General features: G+C 41.4%; 1 protein-coding gene across 1 annotated transcript in view; it reads right to left on the bottom strand.

Annotated features, from left to right (window-relative positions):
* SND1 (staphylococcal nuclease and tudor domain containing 1) overlaps positions 1-16,528 on the bottom strand; it is a 1,412,868-nt gene that overhangs the window by 1,080,722 nt on the left and 315,618 nt on the right. The window contains exon 12 of the mRNA XM_030217129.1: positions 5,352-5,452. Within this exon, the coding sequence (XP_030072989.1) occupies positions 5,352-5,452 (101 nt within the window). The remainder of the gene's footprint in view (positions 1-5,351; positions 5,453-16,528) is intronic.

The raw sequence follows: 16,528 nt of genomic DNA, 5'->3' as shown, positions 1-16,528 counted from the left end.
AAACATTTTGATCTTTATTTTACTGTAAATGCCCACAACTAGTTGCTTAGTCCTGCAAAGCACAATGCAAATCTCAAACTGAATAACCATAAGAACATAAGAATAGCCATACTGGGTCAGACCAATGGTCCATCTAGCTCAGCATCCTGTTTCCAACAGTGGCCAATCCAGGTCACAAGTATCTGGCAGAAACCCAAACAGTAGCAACATTCCATGTTGCTTCCCCATACCTATCTCAATACCATACTATGGACTTTTCCTCCAGGAACTTGTCCAAACCTTTTTTAAACCCAGCTACACTAACCTCTGTTACCACGTCCTCTGGGAACAAGTTCCAGAAGTTAGCCATTCCTTGACTGAAAAAAAATATTTCCTGCTGTTATGATTGGGGTCAGAACCCCTCTCAAGCTTACCTCTTTCCTGGGGGTCAGCTTCTTAGCTGGCTTCTGTTTCTTTTGTCTGTCCTTTCTGAGCTGGCTCTGTCTCTCTGTGCTGGCAGCTTCCAGCAGCATGGCTCTAATTGTTTCACTATACTGCACCTGTGTGGGTGGACTGAGTTACCTCTACCTCTCTTTGGGGGTACTGGCTTCAAGTGCTTCACGGTTTTGCATTGGTGTGGGTTGGGCCTCTCTGGGTCAGTGTGCTGTTGCCTGGGGCTAGGGAGTGTGACATCATCAGGGTGGACCTTGATAAGGAAGTGGTGTTGTTTCCTTCAGGGCCTTTTGCAGCAGTGGTGTTTGCTTTAGGTAGGGTGGTGCAGTGTGCACTTCTGACTTTGTGTCTAGTTTCCCTGCTTGCTTTTGCTAAGGGCCAGGTTAGTGTTAGTGCAGTGTGCACTGGTGACTGTGTGTTTAGCTTTCCTGCTTTTCCCTTATGGTTCCCCTGCTTTCCCTCTTGGTTTTGGAAGCATTGCTGTGTGTAGGGCTTTGGAAGCTCTGTACTTCAGGGTTTGGTGTTGTTAGGAACACTGCAGAGTTTACTGTTAGAAGTACTTCTGGTGTTTGTGCTATTGGGAGCATTGCAGTCTTTGCTGTTGGTGTTTGGTGCTTTAGAAGCACTTTTGGCTTATGTGTTAGCTTCCCTGCTTTTTCCTTGTGACTCCCCTGTCTTCCCTTTTAGTGCTAGGAGCTCTTCTGGTTGCTTGCCAGAGTAGTGCTTAGGAAGCACCTTGTTAGTTTTGTATCTAGCTGGCTAGAGCAGTGCTTAGGTAGCTTGTTAGCTTTTTAGTGTAGAGCTCTGCTTGTAGCTTGGTGCTTAGTAGCACCTGTGTTAGCTTTGTGTTTAGTTCCCTGCTCTGTTAGTTTAGGGCTTAGAAAGTCCCTTTGTTGAGCAGGGCTTAGGAGCTCCTGTTTAGTATAGGGCTTAGGAAGTCCTTTTGTCAGTTTACTGTTAGGAACACTCCTGCTGGTTTAGGGCTTGGGAGCACGTAGATCAGTTTAGGTTTAGGAGTACTTCTGTTTCCAGTCCTGGTCCCTGTGTCATCTGGTATCCAGTAAGTCCTGCCGGCTACTCAAACCCAGGAGCTCAACTCCTGGGGGCTTAGTAGCTAAGTGCAGGTGAAGCTGTGTGGACCAGTCCGGTGTGCTCCAGTCCTGTGTCCTCCAGTCCAGGGGGTTCCAGTCCTGTGTCCTCCAGACCGGGGGATTACAGTCCATGTGTTCCGGTTCGCTGGGCAGTGCCTGCAGTCCCTGCCAGTGTGCTTGCCCAGTGTTGGTTGGTGGGTTTTGCCTGCTGCTGTCGCTCCTCGGCAGCAGCCCAAGGGCTCACGTTTGCTCCAGAGCCCGGCCCCACGGGCTCTGAACCTGAGAACCTGACACCTCCTATTTGTTTTAAAAGTATTTTCATGAAACTTCATTGAGTGTCGCCTTGTCTTTTTCCTTTTTGAAAGAGTTAAAAAAAATTTTTTTTTGATTTTCCCACACCACTCAGGCTTTTTTGGCCACCACAGTGGGCAGAAAATGTCAGCATATTGTCTACAACAATAACGGGTTCTTTTTCTTGGTTACTGAATACCAAGGTGGACCCAAGCATCAAGTAACTATGATTCGGATTAACGAATTTCATCTGCCATTTTAATGTCCAGTCTTCTAGTTTCCTAATGTCTTCCTGCAATTTTCACAGTCTGCATGTGTTTTCATAACTTTGAACAGTTTTGTGTCATCTGCAAATTTAATCACCTCTCTTATTCCGATTTCCAGATAATTTGTAAAATGTTAAATAGCATCGATCCCAGTACAGATCCCTGTTGCACTCCACTATTCATCCTCCTCTATTGAAAAAAATGTCCATTTAACTCTACCCTCTGTTTTCTGTCTAATAACCAATTCCTAATCCACAAGAGATCATCAATTCTTATCCCATGATTCTAATTTTCTCTGAAGTCTCTCATGAGGAACTTTGTCAAAAGCTTTCTGAAAATCTAGACACCCTACATCAACCAGCTCAACTTTATCCACATGTTTATTCATGACTTCAAAGAAATGAAGCAAATTGGTCAGTCAAGACTTCTCTTTGCTGAATTCATGCTCTGTCCCATTAAGCCAAGTTTATCTGTATATTCTATAATTTTATTCTTTATAATAGTTTCCGCTATATTGCCCGACGATAAAGTCAGGTTTACTGGTCTGTAATTTTCCAGATAACCCCTGGAACCTTTTTATATTGACCACCCTCCAATCTTCAGGTACTATGGACGATTTGAATGACAGATTACAGATCACTAACAGCAGATCAGCAATTTCATGTTTGAGTTCTTTCACAACCCTAGGGTGCATGCCATCCAGTCCAGGTGATTTATTACTGTTTAATTTATCAATTTGGCTCAGTACTTCTTCCAGTTACTCCACATTATCACCCTTGAAAACCACCTCTGGTACAGGTAGATCCCTCTTACATTTTCTTCTGTAAAGACCAAAGCAAAGAACTCAACAGTCTCTCCACTATGGCCTTGTCCTTCCCTGAGTGCCCCTTTTGCTTCATTATTTAACAGTCCCACGGATTCCATCACAAGCTTTCTGCTTCTGATGTACCTGAAAAAGCTGTTACTGTGAGTTTTTGACTCACTTTAGCCTTCTTTATCAATGCTTTGCATCTAACCTGACAGTGCTTATATTGCTTCTTATTTTCTTCATTCTGGTCCCTTTTTCAATTCTTTGAAGGATGTTATTTTGGCTCTAATAGCCTCTTTCACTTCACCTTTTAACCATGCTGTCTGTTGTCTGCTCTTCTTTCCATCTTTGTAAATAAGAAAAGTCATCACCAGAAGTTGGCCAGATAACAAGGCTTTAGCAAACAAGGATGTAAGTCACGAAATTGTGAAGAGAAAAAAAAAATTAAGCAGAGCGTACGCTATTCTTCTGTTTTCTGGTAAAGTAATGATCTGATTGGGCCAAGCTTTTCCCCTTCTCTCTCAAAGAATGAGAGAAAAGGCTTGGTAAATTAGGGCTTATAGTAGCAGTTTGTTGGAGAAGATTTCCCCTGGTCCCCAGCAATTCATCAGACAGGATACTTAGATACAACGTAAGATTCCTATCCCATGACTCTTAACCATGGTCTCTTTAAGCTCATAATCAACCACCAAGTAAAATAAAAGGTGGTGACGTAGAAAGATGATTTCCCAGCTGAATGGGTCATTTTTTGACCTGTCTCGGTGCCCCTGTGTTGAAACTGATCACCAGTGAGACGGTATGATGTAAAAGTGAGACCCACATGTTGTCTGTCTATATAAGTTTTCTCCAATTTAGTGTCCCAACTGCTCTGTTTACAAGGTAAAAATCTCTTCGCACATTAAGCAGCTATCAATTTAATACATATCAGTTCTTAAAATAAACTTCTTCAGAGGCCAATGTCACTGGATGCCACCACCTTATGGCTTCACAACACTTCTCAGAAAAACAGCGAAGATGAAACAACGAGCTTTTGCTGTTCAACGTTGAGAAGTGACTGTGAGGAAGATATCGTTTTGGCACACAGCATGCCTTGTTTTGTTTTCTTTATCGTTGACAGACATTGCTTTAAATGGATGATAGAATCTAATATCCTTGAGAATTTTACTGCCAGCAATCCAGGAGACTCCTGAGGCAGGTCTTATTGACCGAAACACAGCTGTGTCGAGTCTTGGTTGTTGGTACAATAAACTCGTAGATCTTTTGAAGAATCGTCTATTCATTTTTGAGTCATCTTTGCTGTTTTTCTGAATGCTGTTTAGAATGCAAGGACTTGTTTCAACTGTATATACATCGGCTTCACAACAGCTTCCCCACCACCGGACTTAAGAGTAGAAACTAATTTTGCATGGTTTAAAAACAGCTTTGAAGACCTTTCTTATTGGACAATTTTGATTTTGTTTATATATTGTACACTGCTAAATTGCATTGTTGCATCTTTTGTTTGAAAGCTGGCTCATCAAGATATTTAATAAACTTTATTAATAAGCTTGTGCCTTCTGCTTTATTTTATTACCTAAGGCTACTACGAAAAAGAGACGATTCTCATCCTACACCCTATAACCGAGACAAGTTCCACAAATCTTCAACTGTACATAAAAATTTATCCTCAACCAACCACTTTTATTTATCCCAGTGCCTTGTCTTACTCACCTTCTCTAACTACATGCTGTAACTGCACTTTTCCCCTTTGCTGCCTTTTTAAAAAGCTTCATTGTATTATGTTGACATTCTAGTGTAATACCTATATTATACGAATGTTCTACAGTTTGCTTTATTGAAATGAATCAAAACGTACAGTGAATCAAACTACAAGCACTTGCATTGTTTGCCAGCGGTCTTGCAGTGGAGTGACTACTCTCTAGCATGTTAAAAATTAAAGCAAAGTGAGGTCTCCAAGGGAAGCTGGATGCGAAACAGGTCCGTCGGGACTGCATAGCTTTTTTGTTATCCTGCTGAGACTGAGCAACTGAATACGCAGAAACAGCACCATTAAGATAAGTTAAAACATTATTTGGACAAGTGCTCATTCACTAGGATCGTAACTGTATAGCACTTATGTGTTGAAGTTTTGTTTATTTTTGCTGAGGAGGTTTCTTTTGGCCCATGATTAATTTTTTTAACTGGGTGCAAGTAAAGCCGCTGATTCAGCGGTCTACTTTTATGCTATTTGTCGCAGTGTTATGAGGTCTTTTTCCTCCTTTATTTATTTATTTTTTTAAATGTAAGCTATTGTATTTTCACTGTACGTTTTGAGTTATTCTTGATTTTTGGAGTAAATAGGATCTGTGAGTGATTTTTATTTAAATGAGACAACGTATGTTTTATTCGTGCACCGCACAGAATTATTTTAACCAAGTAACTATACCTATATATAAAAGTAGACGTCTTTGATAAGATACTCACATTCCTCCAATGCTGACAGTGGCACAGGTGCGTTCAGAGAATGCAGGCACGGTTTCTGTGGCAGCACTTGCCGGCCTGATGTAATCCACAGTGACATTAACCTGAAATGAGAAACACACAACTTAGATTTCTGCGCAGCACGAGGCACTGCAAGAGGAAAAAATAAATACTACAGCCCAGGTTAAAGGAAGTTCTGCTATCTACTCAAATATGTTTCCTGACATAAAAAATAAGCTCGTTTATCCAGTCCTTCCAAAACATGATTAAAGGCAGAATGCTACATCAAAACCCTTCACACGAACTGAAATGCCTCCCAAGAGATGAACAAACACTGCTTTTCGAGAACCGGCATTGAGCCTACTATACAATGACAATGCAAATGTGTTTCTCATTGCTACTAGCAGATGAAACAATTTAATTTACATTCTCATATACCACTAATACAAAGTGAATCCCTGTTCAAAGAGGTATATAGAATAACAAAAATTAGATTTGCTGCATCCATCCAGGTTTTATTCAGCCCTGACAGACTAACAGAAGCACCAAATTGCAAATGTATTATGAATTGCATTTTTAATATGCTGTTTTTGTAGTATTTATGTAAACGTATTTCTATTTGTCGTATCCATTCTGGGTGATCCCGCAAGGCTAAAATGGCAGGGCATAACTATAAAATTAGATTAGGAATGACTGAAAATAAAGTCTGCAGATACTTCATATCAATAGATACTTTTATTGTTCAATAGTCTCCTTGGGCAGCGATGATTTGGGCTACAGACAAGTCACTCTTGAATGGCTGTCTTTGTGGCTGGGAAGTCTCAAAGAAGCACCAACCACAGAGATAAGTTGAACACAGAAAATACCGTTTTTATAAGATGAGGGTATTTGAGAGGTTTTGTGTTTTGGGAACCTGTTTTAAAAAAAGATTATATACAGATTTGAAACTTAATCTTTCAACTGATTAATAAGGAAAAAAATTGCTAGTTTAACCCTATATTGAAAAAGAATATACACTTGAAGAGTTAACGTCCTTTGTTACAGAAGAACAGCCATACTGGATCAGACCAATGGTCCCATCTAGCCCAGTACCCTGCTTCCAACGGTGGCCAATTCAGGTCACATATACCTGGCAGAAACCCAATTAGTAGCAACATTCCAAGCTACCAATCCCAGGGCAAGCAGTGGCTTCCCTTGTCTGTCTCAATAGCAGACTATGGACTTTTCCTCCAGGAACTTGTCCAAACCGTTTTTAAACCTAGATACATTAACCGTCATTACCACATCCTCCAGCAGAGAGTTCCAGAGGTTAACCCAGTGAAAAAATATTCCTTTGCAGTTTCATCAAGTGTCCCCTAGTTTTTGTACTTTTTGAAAGAGTGAAAAACCAATTCACTTCTACCCATTCTATACCACTCAGAATTTTACAGACCTCAACCAAATCCTCCCTCAGCCATTTTTTTCCAAGCTTTAGACCCCTAACCTCTTTAGCCTTTTCTCATATGGGAGGTGTTCCATCCCCTTTATCATTTTAGTCGCTCTTCTATTAACCGTTTCTGATTCCGCTAAATCTTTTTGAGATACAATGATCAGAATTGAACGCAATACTCAAGGTGAGGTCGGCACCATGGAGCAATACAGAGGTATTACAATATTCTTGGTCTTATTTTGCATCCCTTTCCTAATAATTCCTAGCATCCTGTTTGCTTTTTTTTTGGCCGCCGCCACACACTGGGCAGAAGATTTGAACACATTGTCTACAATGACGCCTAGATCTTTTTCTTGAGTGCTGACTCCTAAGGTGGACCCTAGTATCAGGTAACTATGATTCGGATTATCCTTCCCAATGTGCATTACTTGCATTTCTCCACATTAAATTTTATCTGCCATCTGGATGCCCAGTCTTCCAGTTTCCTAAGGTCTTCCTGCAATTTGTTTTTTTACAATTCGCATGCGTTGTAACAACTTTCAATAGTTTTGTGTCATCTGAAACTGATCTATTCAAGAAAGCATACCATTAACATTCATCCTCAACACTAAATAGTAAAACTACACATGATCTAGAAAAATCGAACTCGTATCACATGACTGACTAACCTCTTTCACTTTAACCCTATGTTGAATATGGCTTCTCTACAGCTGATGATCTAATGTATATTACAATCCTATCTATCACGCAGGAACCAATACACACTACCATAATATACCCTTCTTTACCATGTAAGTATACAACGTAATGAAATGCCTTTGTACTCAGTTACTCGGAAATGGCAACCGCCATTACGGCAAATGTAAGCCACATTGAGCCTGCAAATCTGTGGGAAAATGTGGGATACAAATGCTACAAATAAATAAATAAATAAATAAATAAATCTGTGAATTTAACCACCTACTCATTGTTCCGTTTCCCAGATCATTTATAAATATGTTAAAAATAGTACTAGTCCTAGTACAGATCCCTGCAGCATTCCACTATTCACCCTCCTCCATTGAGAAAAATGGCCAGTTAACACTACCCTCTGTTTTCTGTCCAATAAACAATTCCTAATCCACACCAGAACACTGCCTCCTATTTCCATGAGGAACTTTGTCAAAAGCTTTCTGAAAATCTGTGCAGTGGAGATCTCCTGAGACATAGTTAGAGCAAATACATTTATGAAATAGAACTACTACTACTACTATTTAGCATTTCTATAGCGCTACAAGGCATATGTAGCGCTGCACAAACATAGAAGAAAGACAGTCCCTGCTCAAAGAGCTTACAATCTAATAGACAAAAAATAAATAAAGTAAGCAAATCAAATCAATTAATGTGAACGGGAAGGAAGAGAGGAGGGTAGGTGGAGGCGAGTGGTTACAAGTGGTTACGAGTCAAAAGCAATGTTAAAGAGGTGGGCTTTCAGTCTACATTTAAAGGTGGCCAAGGATGGGGCAAGACGTAGGGGCTCAGGAAGTTTATTCCAGGCGTAGGGTGCAGCGAGACAGAAGGCGCGAAGTCTGGAGTTGGCAGTAGTGGAGAAGGGAACAGATAAGAAGGATTTATCCATGGAGCGGAGGGCACGGGAAGGGGTGTAGGGAAGGACGAGTGTGGAGAGATACTGGGGAGCAGCAGAGTGAGTACATTTATAGGTTAGTAGAAGAAGTTTGAACAGGATGCAAAAACGGATAGGGAGCCAGTGAAGGGTCTTGAGGAGAGGGGTAGTATGAGTAAAGCGACCCTGGCGGAAGATGAGATGGGCAGCAGAGTTTTGAACCGACTGGAGAGGGGAGAGGTGACTAAGTGGGAGGCCAGCAAGAAGCAGATTGCAGTAGTCTAAACGAGAGGTGACAAGAGTGTGGATGAGGGTTTTGGTAGAGTGCTCGGAAAGAAAGGGGCAGATTTACGGATGTTGTAAAGAAAGAAACGACAGGTCTTGGCAATCTGCTGGATATGAGCAGAGAAGGAGAGAGAAGAGTCAAAGATGACCCCAAGGTTTCGAGCTGAGGAGACAGGGAGAATGAGAGAGCCATCAACAGAAACAGAAAACGGGGGGAGCGGGGAGGTGGGTTTGGGGGGGAAAATGAGAAGCTCGGTTTTGGTCATATTTAATTTCAGGTGGCATTGAGACATCCAGACAGCAATGTCAGACAAGCACGCTGAAACTTTGGTTTGGATGCAAGGGGTAGAAAGGTAGATTTGGGAGTCATCAGCATAGAGATGGTAGGAAAAGCCATGGGATGAGATTAATGAACCAAGGGAAGAAGTGTAGAAACAATTACACCTTGAGTGAGATTGTGAGTCACCAGTTAGTTCAATATATTCTTATAAATTCATTAACTTTTTTAATATATGAATGTATCTTAGTGTTTACTTAGTTTGAGATATTTATTTATAGTTTTCAGTAATTTTTTAAAATATTTCTCTCTTAAGCAGTCTGTATATTTGCAACATATTTTGCACAATTCAGACTACTTTGGAACAATCAAACTTGCTCTATATGTGCAGGGGAATTCTATACATGCAACTTAAACATGAGTGCCCAAATTTAAGCACGCGCCCAATTTGAATAACAAGCCTGTTAGTGCCAATAATTGTGCACTATCAATTATTTAGCGCTAATTGGTAACAATTTGGATTTACACATGTAGCTTGCTAAGTGCTATTCTATAACGATAAAAGCATAAATCTATTGGTGCCCAACTGAAAAGGGGGTGTGGGCGTGGACATGGGGAGGTCAGGGGTATTCACTAAAGATAAATGCAATTCATGGGATCAATCCCTAATTTAGGCACAGGGATTTATGCCAGGGTTCAGCTGATGTAAATCCTCATGCCTAAAAGTTGGGGGCGGATCCTGGCGCTACACGTTATTCTACAAACGGTGCCCAACTCAGAGCGCTGTTTATAGAATAGGGCCTAAATTTGGCTTCCAGAACCTTTCTCCCACATTTTCCTAGGTCATTGCCGGAGAACGTGGTGAAGGCGGTTAGCTTGGCAGAGTTTAAAAAGGGGTTAGACGGTTTCCTAAAGGACAAGTCCATTAACCGCTACTAAATGGACTTGGGAAAAATGCACAATTCCAGGAATAACATGTATAGAATGTTTGTACGTTTGGGAAGCTTGTCAGGATTGCCCTTGGCCTGGATTGGCTGCTGTTGTGGACAGGATGCTGGGCTCGATGGACCCTTGGTCTTTTCCCAGTGTGGCATTACTTATGTACTTATGTCCTCTACTTGGCTCACTTTTATTACATAGAGCAGTGATTTAACCTATTGTGATGTCATAGTGGCTCATTCCACCAATAAGAGCCAACCTCATTAGTGATGTCACAATGGCTTGATTGTATAGAATGTTTGTACGTTTGGGAAGCTCACCAGGTGCCCTTGGCCTGGATTGGCCGCTGTCGTGGACAGGATGCTGGGCTCGATGGACCCTTGGTCTTTTCCCAGTGTGGCATTACTTATGTACTTATGTCCTCTACTTGGCTCACTTTTATTACATAGAGCAGTGATTTAACCTATTGTGATGTCATAGTGGCTCATTCCACCAATAAGAGCCAACCTCATTAGTGATGTCACAATGGCTTGATTGTATAGAATGTTTGTACGTTTGGGAAGCTTGCCAGGTGCCCTTGGCCTGGATTGGCCGCTGTCGTGGACAGGATGCTGGGCTCGATGGACCCTTGGTCTTTTCCCAGTGTGGCATTACTTATGTACTTATGTCCTCTACTTGGCTCACTTTTATTACATAGAGCAGTGATTTAACCTATTGTGATGTCATAGTGGCTCATTCCACCAATAAGAGCCAACCTCATTAGTGATGTCACAATGGCTTGATTGTATAGAATGTTTGTACGTTTGGGAAGTTCGCCAGGTGCCCTTGGCCTGGATTGGCCGCCGTCGTGGACAGGATGCTGGGCTCGATGGAAACTTGGTCTTTTCCCAGTGTGGCATTACTTATGTACTCAGCACGCATTTTTTTTTTCGGCACCCAAATTTGGAGTGCCATTTACTGACCTTAGTTCATTGTGTCCCCAATTCTAGTTTCACACCCCCGAACCACTTTTTCCCCTTGCATTTCCTCTTCCCTTCCAGCGCAGCATTCAAACTTATCTCCTCCCCCCCCCCCCCCCCATGTATCTTGATTAACTGTATAAAGAACTTGCCTTTAGTTTATCCACCCACTTATTTATCCCAACGGACTCTGTACCACACACATCTTGTCCCTATCTATAGATCTGAATTTAGCCACTCAGCTATATGGTAAGCTGTATTGTAGAAAAGCATTAATATCATAGCAATGTTATCTGAATGTTCTAATTGTATGATTATCAAATTTTCCATCACTATTATGCTTGCATTATATTATATCTCTTATTTAAATTTCAGTGCTGTTAAATGTGTATATTTTTGATCCTTGGGTGAATATCTTCATAAAGGCGGTTAATAAATCCCAATAAATAAAAATCCTGTTTCATGGTAGTCTTATTATTAGAGGTTTCAATTTGCTGTTTTCAAATTTCCTCTTTCATTGTATGTATTTATTTATTTATAACATTTATATCCCACATTTTCCCACCCACTGGCAGGCTCAATGTGGCTTACACATCAGACCGTAAAGGCAATCGCCAATCCGGTAAACAAACTAAGTATATTAAGGTGAATAGAAAGGATAGTAATTACAAGGGGCAATGGAAAAGAGGGGGAAAAGAGTCCATGAGGCAGTGGTGTAGCCAAGGGTGGGCTCGGGTGGGCCCTTGCTCACCCATTTTGGGCTCAGGCCCACCCAGTAGCAGCACATCGTTGATGAGGCTGGCAGGGATGTCCCAAGCCCCACCAGCCGAAAACTCCCAACAACTGTCCCTCCTGCATACCTTGTAAATAGCAGATCTTCGCTTGCAGTGAGCAGCGACTGATACATATTGCTCGCACCAGCCCCACAGCCTTCCCTCTGATGTATTCCCGCCTATGCAGAAACAGGAAGTTACATCAGAGAGAAGGCTGTGGGGCCAACATGAGCTATGTGTATCAGTTGTTGCTCGCTGTAGGTGAAAATCTGCTATTTAAAAGGTATGCAGTGGAGGGGGTGATGTTTGAGAGACCATATGGCATGCAGGTGAGAGAGGGAGAGACCAAATTACTTGCTGAGTACTTCTGCCCACCCATCTTGGGCCCAGGCCCACCTAAAATTGGGTGTCTGACTACGCCCCTGCCATGAGGTCCATACATAAGTTGTATTCCAGGAATTATGGATTTAAGACGGGTCCGTTAGAATAAGCCTTTCCTAATAAGCTGGTCTTAAGAGATTTCCTGAAATTCAGATGATAATGAATAATTTTCACAGTTTTAGGTAATGCATTCCATAGTTGACTGCTAATAAAGGAAAAGGTGGAAGCGTAAGTGGATTTATATTTTAGACCATTACAGGTAGGATGATGGAGGTTTAAATAGAAACGGGATGATTTGCAAGAATTCCTTGATGGCAAATTGATAAGGGTATCCATGTAACCTGGGGCTTCACCAGAAAGAATTTTATGGACCAGAGTATGTTTATACTTGTTCATTTCACTATTGCTATATTGATTTGCTATACTGTTAACAGAATTGTAAGTTTGATGTTAAACTGTACCTACTGTACACCGCCTTGGGTGAATCTCTTCATAAAGGTGGTTAATAAATCCCAAAAAACAAACCACTAGATTTCTCCTCTCACCAAATTTATAAATTTATATTGAATAACCAACAACAGACTGAGTCTAAAGACTCAAACCTTTTTCCAATAATCAAACAATAACCCCATGCTTGGAACAAACTCCCTGAGCACATAACCCAGGCCCCCTCCCTACCCATCTTCAAATCATTGCTCAAAGCCCACCTCTTCAATGTCGCCTTCGGCACCTAATCACAACACCTCTACTCAGGAAATCGAGACTACCCCAACTTGACATTTCGTCCTTTAGATTGTAAGCTCTTCTGAGCAGGGACCGTCCTTAGTTATTAATTTGTACAGCGCTGCGTAACCCTAGTAGCGCTCTAGAAATGTTAAGTAGTAGTAGTAATTTTCTACCTCACACATTTTCACCCTTTTCCTTCCCCCCACCCCCCATAATCCCCTCCCCTCCCTTCTCCCCCTTCCCCTCCTCCCCCCACCCCCTGCTCATATGTTTTACACAGCCCGGTCTCCAAAACCTGAGGAAGAGACTAGTTCTATATTAAATTGGCAGTGGATTCGTGTGTATGCAGAGCAAAATGAAAATGACCTCTTGTCCAGTGGTTGGTAGTCACGCTTTTTCTTTTCATATTCATTGGGCGAATGAGTTCTTATACTGCTGTACATTTGTACCTCTTGTTCTTTGCCACTGTATTAGATATGGCAATCTTACATTACTTTACATTTTCTACCTTATATTTGGCTAATTTTACTCCTACACGATTGTTTCGACAAGACACTTTCATAGGGGGAAATTACTGCAGCCACCTCTCATTTAATTGAATGTTTCAGCAAGTTCTTCTCAGTTCCTTCTGTGCAAAAAAAAATACGATAAAGTATATTGTACTAGTGATTGATCTGACAGGGAAAATTTAGGATAAGTCTTTCCATTGTTTTGCATGTTGTGCGCTAATTCAGAGAGCTAGCTGCTGGGAAAATGAGAGGGCTTGAAAGGATTTTAATAGTATTGTCTTGTAACAGCCAAGAGCTTGAAACCTATCTTTCTGATCTCTCCGGCATGATCACTGCGGAACGACAGGAACAGAGGCGTTAACAAGGCAGACAATGATTCTTTTCCCTCGCGTTGCAAGTGCACAAGGCAAAGATGCCACAACGGAGTAGGGCCCCTAAAAGCTTTGTTAGGCAATCTTCCTTCCTCCCCGCTCCTGTTTATTTGCTCTCCTCTACAGGTCGTCTTTGCAGGGCACATGATTGCCTCCATTTCTCCCACAGCCCTGTCAATCGACAAAATATATTTCGTACCAGGGCAGGAATACAATACATATCATTATGGTAACAATTTATTAAAAGCAACCTAGAGACAGTATCAGAAACCCAACACAGTCATGCTTTGCTATAAGGCTCCTTCAGGGGCATACAGAACAGATGTTTACAATAGCAACTCACTTAATTAGTTCAAATCTATCCACAAATATGCATTCACCAGTTAGCTTTGTCAAACAATAGTTTATGTATTTCATCTGGCACAGAAGAGAAACAAAAGATGCCTCTGACTTTTTTTTTAGTTTAAGTTCCTTTTCCTGCTTTTCCACTGTGGCTGTCACAGGCTTATGAACCTACTAATACTACTACTTGACATTTCTAAAGCGCTACTAGGGTTACGCAGCGCTGTACAACCTCAACATAATTACGCTGGAAGACAGGAGGGAGAGAGGAGACATGATAGAAACGTTTAAATATCTCAAGGGCATTTATATACAGGAAGAGAGCCTTTTCCAAATGAAGGAGAGCTCTGGAATGAGGGGGCATATGACAAAGTTAAATAGGGAATAGGCTTAGGAGTAACCTTAGAAGTATTATTTCACGGAAAGGAGGGTGGAATGGCCTCCCGGTGGAGGTGGTGGAGTCGAGGACGGTTCCAGAATTTAAAAAGGCATGGGATAAGCATGTGGGATCGCTAAGGAACAGGTAGAATTGGGGGTTACAGTGGATGGGCAGACTGGATGGGTCATTTGGCCTTTTTCTGCCGTCATCTCTATATATAAAAGGCACCACCAACGTTCTAAATGAAGCCTCCAGCCGGAAGTGTGAAGGGGGAGAGATATCCGGTTTCCCCATGAGTGTCTGCCCCGCCCTCGCTCTCTCTGTAACACAAACAGTGAAGGAAAACACAGCAAAGCACGAAATCAAATCGCTCTCTCTGTAACAGTGAAGGACTCAGAGGGGGGAGGGGAGAGAGGGCAGAAGCCCTCACTATCTCTGTAACACAAACACAGCACAGCAGGAAACTCCGAGGGGGGAGGGGACAGAGAGGACAAGGGGAAGGGAGAGAGGGCAGAGGGCAGGGACACACACACTCCCACATGCACACAGAAGAAAACCTTGCTAGCCCCCCGTTTCATTTGCATCAGAAACGGGGCTTTTTTACTAGTGTTTCTATGTTTCTAATTAATTAACTATTAGATTCAACTGGTTAAACACAGACAGCCCTGCTGAATCTTATCATGAGTGTGAAGTAGTCACCAAAGTTTCTACAAGAATGCTATGCCATAATCAAAGGAAATTCCAGAAGAAAGAAGAAAAAAAAAAAGTCACCAATAGGCACCCCCCATCGGTGCATGGGCTGCTTGAACTGGCATCCAATAAAACCGATTAACCAGGTTAAACTCTGTTTGTAGTTCATTACCGAGCAATTATGAATGTAATCATGAACCCTTCCCCATACCACCTCCTCTAATTCGACCCCCAACCACTGTTCCTATGTCAGCTGATGAGGAGATGGCGCATGTTCATTGTCTCCTAGGGAACCATAAGCTCAGGATAACACTCTTCCTGGAACTCCATTTAAAAAGAGCCATTTTGAAGTTAGAAAATTGCCCTTATTGAAGGAACCATGAATTCTGCACTGTACCAGAAAATTCTTAAGTCGAAAGTCTGGTCATGTGTCTGTGAACTGCAGCTGAAACAACTGGTTAATGCAGCAAGACAATGATCCAAAACTTAACTGCACTAGATCTGGATGGCTAAGGAGAAACAATGTTTTGGATTGGCCTACTCAAAGTCCTGACTTTGACCCAAAAGAGATGCAGTGGCAAGATCTGAAATGAGCAATTCATGCACAAAAACCTATGAAGCAGTTCTCTCACATCCTTAACAGCAATGTGAGAGACTAACACCAAATTATAGGAAGCATTTGGTTGGAATTATTGCTGCAAGAAGTGGTGCAACCAGTAATTAAGTTTAAGTGGCAGTTACTTTTTCACAGGGGCTTTATAGGTGTCGTATAACTTTTAAAATTATTATTTCATTTATTTAAGGAACAAACTGTGTTATGTATTTACTCAGGTTCCCTTTGTAGAATACAGTATTACATTTCGTTTAAAGATCATAAATCATTCAGTGTGACACATATGCAATAATAAGGGGAACCAAGAGGCGGAAAAACATTTTCACATCAATGTATGCACCTAACGTATTAGCTTTTCCAACTGTTTTGTCATACTGCTTGGTTACCTCAGATTCACTAAAGGATCTCCACATTTTTCATGTTTTGAGAAATGCTTACACTCCTAAATGGTACCTGACCTTCGGATTTTGCATTTCGCATGCATGATTTTGTATTGTTGACTGTTCAGTAATTTTTAAACTTCTATTGTATATAATTTGCTAACGAATCTGAATGACATCAAAAGTCCGCAAAAGAGCAAACAAGTGAATTTACTTTCCAGTCAGTCTGTAATATTAACTATCAAGACACTGAAGAGGACTGAACCTAACAGTGATCCTTAGATATCACTTCTAGTCACCTCTTCATGAATGTGCACCTCACTACCTACCATGGATACAACATTGGGAAGGGGGGGTGACCCTTTAGTAAATCTGGTCCTAATAAACCTATTACTTAATCTACTTCATCCAGTTTATAATTTTTGCAACTGCTCAAACTTTCCCATCTCAGTATTAACCTTAATGGAATCCAGATTCCCTGCATGTACTTTCTCTGGTCACCTAAAAAATTTAATCAAGTTTTT

Source organism: Microcaecilia unicolor, chromosome 10 (genome assembly GCF_901765095.1).
Source record: "Microcaecilia unicolor chromosome 10, aMicUni1.1, whole genome shotgun sequence".
Lineage (NCBI taxonomy): Eukaryota > Metazoa > Chordata > Amphibia > Gymnophiona > Siphonopidae > Microcaecilia > Microcaecilia unicolor.
The sequence above is the reverse complement of the archived record's forward strand: the minus strand, read 5'-3'. Positions and strand labels throughout refer to the sequence as shown.